This window comes from Octodon degus, unplaced genomic scaffold (genome assembly GCF_000260255.1).
Source record: "Octodon degus isolate 3935 unplaced genomic scaffold, OctDeg1.0 scaffold00031, whole genome shotgun sequence".
Classification (NCBI taxonomy): Eukaryota; Metazoa; Chordata; class Mammalia; order Rodentia; family Octodontidae; genus Octodon; species Octodon degus.
This window is the reverse complement of record NW_004524607.1, coordinates 17,908,123-17,915,930: the sequence shown is the minus strand read 5'-3', so window position 1 is coordinate 17,915,930 and position 7,808 is coordinate 17,908,123. Positions and strand designations below refer to the sequence as shown.

At 43.1% G+C, this 7,808-nt stretch overlaps 1 protein-coding gene across 1 annotated transcript in view; it reads right to left on the bottom strand.

Annotated features, from left to right (window-relative positions):
• Positions 1-7,808, bottom strand: part of Trrap (transformation/transcription domain associated protein) — a 161,216-nt gene that overhangs the window by 29,963 nt on the left and 123,445 nt on the right. The window contains exons 45-51 of the mRNA XM_023713378.1: positions 6,735-6,794; positions 5,891-6,037; positions 4,727-4,926; positions 3,915-4,036; positions 3,386-3,599; positions 744-923; positions 122-268 (exon numbers count right to left, since the gene is read on the bottom strand). Coding sequence (XP_023569146.1) covers positions 122-268; positions 744-923; positions 3,386-3,599; positions 3,915-4,036; positions 4,727-4,926; positions 5,891-6,037; positions 6,735-6,794 — 1,070 coding nt within the window. The remainder of the gene's footprint in view (positions 1-121; positions 269-743; positions 924-3,385; positions 3,600-3,914; positions 4,037-4,726; positions 4,927-5,890; positions 6,038-6,734; positions 6,795-7,808) is intronic.

The window sequence follows — 7,808 nt, the reverse complement described above, 5'->3', positions numbered from 1 at the left end:
AAGAGTACCTAGTAAAAGAAAAGCATATACCAGTGTGGAAAAATCCTGATTGAGGAGTCAAAATATTCAGGTGGGGTGTGCAGGAAATGACACACCTGCCCTTTTAAACTTGCATACAGACCTTCACTTCACGAAGAGTGTCAAGAAACTTGTCATGTCTATTGGTTAACATATGCAGCTGGTTTCCAATGTCCTTTTCAGAAAGTTCCTTGGTTTTGGGTGTGCTGGTCTGATCCCCAGGAGCTAGTTCAATATCTATCTCAACATCCTAAAAAGTAAGCAAAATCAAAAGGTCAAAGAGTTAAAAGAAACTCCAACAAATAAAACTCCTACATTTTTGGGGCAGGGGAGATAGCTCAGTTGAATAAGTGCTTGCCTGGCAAGTGCAAGGCCTTGAGTTCAATCCCCTGTTCCGAAAAAAAAAAAAAAAAAACACAAAACTCCTACATTTTTGACAAATAAACATTTTTTGAAAGAAAAGAGATTTTCTGGGTATAACAAAGAGTAGACAGTCTTTCCTTTCACTCTACTGGGGAACTGTCTTTCCAAAAGCCAACAACTAAAGGAAACACTGCCAAAAATTTGGCCAATACAAGATCCTTCTCAATTTTAGGAAAATCTATTGAACTTAAGTGACTACACTAAGAGCTTTCAGGAGGAAACTACAGTTGATATATGGCTGTTGCTAATATATAACTCTTAATCAGGAATAGGAATCTGCTCATCCAGACCAAAGCCTTTACCTCCTCCTTGGACTCGCTGTTCTCTCGTTCCCGAGGCTCCTGCTTGACATGGGTGACCATAGCAAAGGCAGCTCGGTCATGGCTGTCAGCCAGATTGATGACATTGGTTATGGATGGAAGGATGGCTCCCTGGCAGCTGGTACCAATGGGAGTGCTCTTCTCACACACTGCCAGGAGGAGCTAGAAAGGGTTGTAGAAAAAAAGATAGGCCTCAAGCATTTGGGGTGTGCACAGATGGTAAATACCCAGTTACCTCAACAGTATACACAGAAAGAGAACAGGTTAGACAGGTCTTGACCTCCTTTCTAGCTGTTCTTAGCTCAGGTTCCTCTGGTTCTGCAGGTCCAATGTGGTTAAGGCTCTTTTCCCTCCTCTAGCTCTCAGAGGTATCTCCCAGCTCAGAAGCCAGGGAAGATCTTTGCTTCCCTACTTTTGCTCTGCGTTCCTCTTCTCTCACTGCCTCTGTCACGTACCCCTGCTCAGCCAATGTCACCTCCTACCCGGACAGAACCTCTACCTCATCTCAGACTCATCCTTTCAACCCTTTGCTTTCCACACCGCTGGCATAATTACTCCCTTTCCTACACGTCCCACAGCTTCCCTCAGCCACATGGGACAGAAAAGCTTCTCAAAGAGAGGCAGAGGTCTCCTGTGAGTGTCCCATGAGCACACCTGTTCCTTCAGCAGTACCCATACACATGCTCTGTCACAGGGTTTCTGGTCCCACTCCTCCTGCCCAAGTCACTTTTCAACCTGAAATATTAACTGAGCATGTGCTTTGGAGGCCCTGCATATGTGTCTGTCAACTTCAGAAATCACTAAGATGTCAAAGAAAGGGCATACCTGGACATGCTCACTCTGATAATGCAGTCAAACACAGTAGGACTGCTAGAAAATAAAAGGGCTTGTGACATGAGTGTGTGGTGTGTTCTGTAACATGGAAGCCCAAAGACGTAAAAATCTCAACAAGTTAGCAGGAATGTTTTGCAGAGATCTACTGCATGGCAAGGTGAATACAGTTTTAGTATACAGTTACAAAAGAATAAAGTTCAAATGCTGTCACTATAGAAAACATTACATGTTTAAAGTGAGATATGTTAATTTCATCACATTATATTCATAAACTGTAACATCACCTTGTACCCTATCAGTATATAAAGTAACAAATCATCAACTGAAAAACTTTAAAGAAAGGAGCAAACAGCAAATTGTGGCACATGCCTAATGCTCCTAGCACTTCAGCAGCTGAGAGAGGAGCATAACCGTAAAGCCAAGGCCAGTCTGAGCCAGTGAGACTCTGTCTCCAAAAAATCCAAAAACCAAAAAAAAGTCACAGATGAGCTTGACGGGAGACCACTAGAGAGAAAGAAAAAGAGACAGGATAAGGCTGGAAGGGGAGGCAAGAGTGCAATCACAGGGCCTATAAGGCCTAACCACGAGGTTGGGCTTTGTGTTAAGGGCAGGGAGTCATGTGCTCTGCTATGAACAATTTTGCAGCAATAGGGGAAACAGTGGTAGACAAGAGGGCAGGGAAGTGAGCACTGAGGAAGCTGTGGCCTTAGTGCTTGGGAAGCAGAAGAATGATAATAGCTGCAGAATGGCTTTCAATTGGTAACTCCAGAGGCTGACCAGGTACATGGGGACTAAGCAGCAAAGGACCAAGGATCTTAGCTCGAGTTCTTTCTCTAATCGATTCCGTGTAGCTGCCACACAATTTCATTCCATACTGCACCTGGCCCTGACATAACATCCATTCAGCACAAACAAAAAACAGTAATAATCTCTTCCTAAGACCTAGTCTCATAGTTCCCTTCCTTTGCATTTGGATGGACTTAACCTTCTGCCTCAGTTGTCTCCAAGTGGCAACCTGGTTTCATTCATTTTAGGTAAGCACTGGTAGCCTGCTACTAAGTTGCCTTGAGTTTGAAATTGATGAACAAGCCAAAGAATGAAGGATAATCCAGGGAACCAGCACACAAGAAATCTCACTACCATTTTGCCACCTGCATAGGGAACATCCCATGGACCTGCCTATGAAATGCCGATCCTGCTCGGTCTGGACCCAGAATAACCTGTGTTCCTAGCATCTATCTCCTTGCACTAAGGATTTAAAACCAACTGTTAGGCTGCTCTATCTTTATACTTTAAGAATAAGAAACGAGGCTTGGGAGAAAGCTCAGTGGAAAAAGCACCTGCCTGGCAAGCACAGGGCCCTGAGTTCAATCCATGGTACCAGGGAGAAAAAAAAAAAAGGAGTAAGAAATGACAATCACAGTACATGGTTTGGCTTCCATGACATTCTGAAAACCCACACTGGGCTGGCCAAATAGCTCAGTGGATTAAAGCACCAGGCGCAGAGGCCAGGGGTTCAATCCCCAGGCCTCCTGTACTGCCCCCCCCGCCCCGCATGCTCAGACAGCAAATGAGACTGGGCATGGCAGCACACACCCGTAATCCCAGCTCTTGGGAGGCTGTAAACAGGCAGATCACTACGATTCCGATCTAGCAGTGAGACTTTGAACATCCTGTAGACCCTACCCTCCACACACACACACACACACACACACACACACACACACACACACAAAGAAAAACTACACTGCCCCATTCCACCCACCAATGGTGAGCTCAGTCCATCCTACCTCAATGCACTGCTTGATCCAAAAATGGTTCCCCATGGCCTCCCAATTCTGGGAACAGGTCACATACAGCAGGCGCTCATATACCCGGCGCTTCATAGAATTGTCAAAAACTTCAAAGAACTTTGCCCTGATGAGTGGCTGGGCACAACGCAGCCCTGAGAGAAAGGCAGGCTCAAGCTTCGCAGTCAGCTCACTGCCAGATAGGGCCTCATCCCTGTAATCAGAGAAGAACATCAAGACATAAAAGCGGGCCAGACAATTGCTGCTCAAGCCATAAACAAACAAGCAGAGAATGGGTAGATAACTGGTTTTGGGAAATGCCACTATTGTAGCCAAAGGTTAGCAGTTATGGCAGGCCTAAGCCACATTTCAGCAAAAGGTTCAAAGATGATGACAAAATGGTGGCATGATTTAGTATTTAAATGATTATTTTTAGCTTATGTGTAAGTAAAAGCCTAAATTACACTGTGTAGGCTAGTTAGAGATGAGATGGGCTAAGTATGCAACATTGATGAACTGCTGTAATTACCTGTAGACATAGTTAACAAGGTCCAAAAACTGGGCATTTAACTCAAGGTCTTCTGGGAAACGTTTTTCTATGTAGGTCATCATTTTCACAAGCAAGATAGACTTCTCCCGGAGTGTAGGTGTCTGTACAAATTGGTTTGGTAAAACAAAAGGTTATTTACTTCTGGTTGAGAAAAGGCATATTTATAAGTATTTCAGCCATCTGCTCTACTATTTTTCACATTTCCTCAATTTTATCAATTACAGTAAGACAAAATTATTTCTAAATAGAAAACAAAGATGTCTTCAGTTATCTCTGCATGCTTAAAATCAAGACATGCCAATAATTTTCAAAGAGGCTATGATTCACTTTGCAGAAAAAATAACTAAACTGTAAAAATCGGTAGTTTGAGAGCCTCTCATTAAGTTAAATAATAATCCTTTATTATTCCTATACTATTATTTTCTAGCTTACATCTAACCACCATAAAAAAAAAAAAAAAAAAAAAGAGTCACTTAAGATTTTAATAGAAGCCACAATTAACACGAGAAACTGGTCAACCTCAAGTTTGTTAAACGCACCGAGTGAATTACAAAGGCACACAGGCTGCCAAATATTAAAAAAAAATTTGCTTCAAAAAGTTCCAGAAGAGCAAAAAAATGAAGAGTGAGGGATACAGCTCAGTGACACAAGTGCCTGCCCAGCAAACACAAGGTTTTGAGTTCAATTCTAGGTACCAAGAAAGGAAAAACTCAAGAAGGTGATGCTTTAATTTTTCCCTGCATTCAAAGGAGGGTTATTTGGGGCAAAGCGTAATGCCTCTCCCAACTCACCTGATTGGCTGCCATGGGAGAATTATTCTTAACCCATTCTTCTACAATTTTCACCACAGCCCGAAGGATTTTGGCATCTGGAGACTTTTCAATGAGGGATGTCAGAATGGCCTGGATGAAGTTCTTGCGCATCTCCATGCTCATCACAGCCAGCCGTGTCTTCACCAGTTCCAGACTCAGCATCACCAGCTCACTTGTTCCTGTTCACATGGAAACAGAGAACACATTTTAACAAATCTCTACAAATCCTACAAGTGCCACTACCAAACATTACCTGGCATGCTAGGTTCTATCCATTTTCCCTCCAGATCCTATCTCCAATAACTAGAACTCTGGATTTGAAGGACTCATCATTTACTGATGCACCTTCCAAGAACAACCTTCTTAAAAGCTCTGCCCACAAAGGAGGATGACAACTGACAGGGCCCATGTAGGCCATCCCAGCCTCTCCACACCTGAAGCCACACTCACAGCATAGTTAGGTCCTGAAGCACATCTAGAAGCCATGCCAACCATGACTCCCTGTCAACTGGAGACCTATCTACAGCCCATGACTATCTTCTGGAACCTGTGACTTAATTCTTCAGAAAGGGCAGCTCTGAATAAGCAGTCTCCTTTCTGCAGAAATTTGTTAATCCTCACTTAATGGTGAAGGTTTCACATAAGAGTGCAACCACTTTAAAATTTTTTGTATTCTTACATCCACAAGTTTTATTTTATTTTTGTGTTTTAGGGCAAAGTCTACAGGGTGTTCAGGGTCTCACTTCTAGATCAGACTCGTAGTGATCTGCCTGTTTACAGCCTCCCAAGAGCTGGGATTACAGGCATGTACCACCACGCCCAGTCTCAACTGCCCAGCCTCAGTGCACCCTGGGGGCGGGGCCCACACGGCAGGCCTGGGAATTGAACCCCTGGCCCCTGTGTCTGCTTTCAGGCGCTTTAATCCGCTGAGCTATTTGGCCGGCCCTACATCCACAAATTTTAAATGCAGGTTTTTATAGTGAACTTTGTTTTGATTTTAAAACCTCTGCTATAGAGTGGTTGTAACAAATTCTACATAAATAACAGGACTTCACGTTAATCCACAGTCAGAGTTTAACCACTTAGCCTGTTTTGCTTAGGTGTTCAGCAGAGACTAGGGAAACAAGGGAATCAGGTTATCACCCGCTGTTGCTTCTGTGCTCCCAGATGCTGCCTGTGGATTTAGATGCTCTCGGACCATCTTCTGCAGGGAGCGCATAAAAACAGAGATGAGCCTGTCAATGTAACTTGGGTTGTTGCTACATGCCGACTTGAGGATCATGAGAGTTCCTGTAATGGAAAAAATTACAGAAGTTTTACAAAGTAACGAGAGCACAAAATTAGCACACATTATAATAATACCAACACTCAGAAGGCTGAGGCAGGATAATCGCTTAGTTCAAAGCCAAGCTGGGCTATGAAGTGAGTTCACGGCCTGAATTACATCGCAAGACTGTTTCAAAAGCAAAAAGAAAAAGAAAAAAGTGCTGATAGGAAAATAGTGATCTCAATGCTCATCCTGTGAGCTTCTCAGGCACACACTACATTCTGCAGTACTGTTTTCACTGCCACCTCCTACATCCACACCATCACGCAGAAGTGAATTCTTCAGCTCTGATTTTTATGCTTAAGTTTTAACAAACTACCCTCAGTAACACATGACACAGTTGGAAAGAAAACAGAAGAGCTGCTTTCTCTCTACCCTAACTGGACGTGACAAATGCTACAGAATTTAATTTGCACTTGTTCTAAAAGCATGTATAAGATCAGCAGAGCCAACACTAGAACATGAACAATGAGTACATAGAAATAATATGCTTTTCATAACTGATGTTTTCCTAATAATCCCGACTCTGACTTAAATATTAATTTTAAATCTATATTCATGGATGACGACAGAGATTTCAGTGTTTGCCATTTACAGAAACCAGCATCCCAGACTGGGACAATTTCAGGCTTACCTTGTTAAATGGCTAGCTCTCAATACCGCAGTCAGTGCACAGCCTGTCTGACTCTTTAGACAGGTAGGCCATAACACTGGTGATGTCTGTGAGAAATATGGGATAGGGCCTGAGACTTCCAGGTATGTTCTACAGATGCCAGTCATCCCCATAGGGAGGAAGAGGGCTGCAGGGCTCAGGAAGGTTGGCTCATCTCAGATTTTTAGGAGAATAAATGACAGATTTTCACCTATTCTGTGATGGGAGACAGGATGGATCTACAGGTAACTCCACTAAGAGTCACAAATGTTCTCACATCACTATCAAAATGTGCCTGGTTCCAAAAACTAAGAGCAGGTGTGGTGGCATATACCTGTAGTCCCAGCACTTGGGAGGCTTAGCCAAGAAGTTCAAGGCCAGCCTAGGATGCATGACGAGATACATACCAAAACCTTGTTTCAAAAAAAAAAACACCAAAATGGGCCGGGGAGATGGCTCAGTGGAATAAGTGCTTCCTTGGCAAGCACAAGGGTCTGAGTTCAATCCCTGGTTCCACAAAAAACCCAGAAAGGCCAGTCAAATAGCTCAGGGGATCAAATAGCTCAGCGGATTAAAGCGCCTGTAGGGGCCAGGAGTTCAATCCAGGGGCCTGCTGTGCCAGCCCCACCCCGGGCATACTGAGAAGGCAACTGAGACTGGGCCTGGTGGTGCACCCCTGTAATCCCAGCTCTTGGTAGGCTGTAAACAGGCAGATCAGAAGGGGGTGGTGAATGAAAGCAAGAGACAGGAAAAGGAATATTGTGGGACTGTCCTGCTTCAAGGTTGTATATGGTAAGGTTTTTGGACTTATGTGTAAACGTAAGAAGTATATAATTCTTTATGCCTATTTTTAAAATATATTCTAATTTTTAAATGTTTATCATATTCTATAGGGACTTAAAGTTCAACATATCAATACTTGATGAAAAATATCTGTTCCATATTATGCCTAAGATGTTTGATATGCAGATAGATAGTGAGGTTAAGCTTAACAGCTTAAGTTGTATGGTAATAACAATAAGCTTGTCTTCTGGATGGTTAACAACCTAAGTTTGCAGACCAAAATTAGAGAAAAAGGAGGG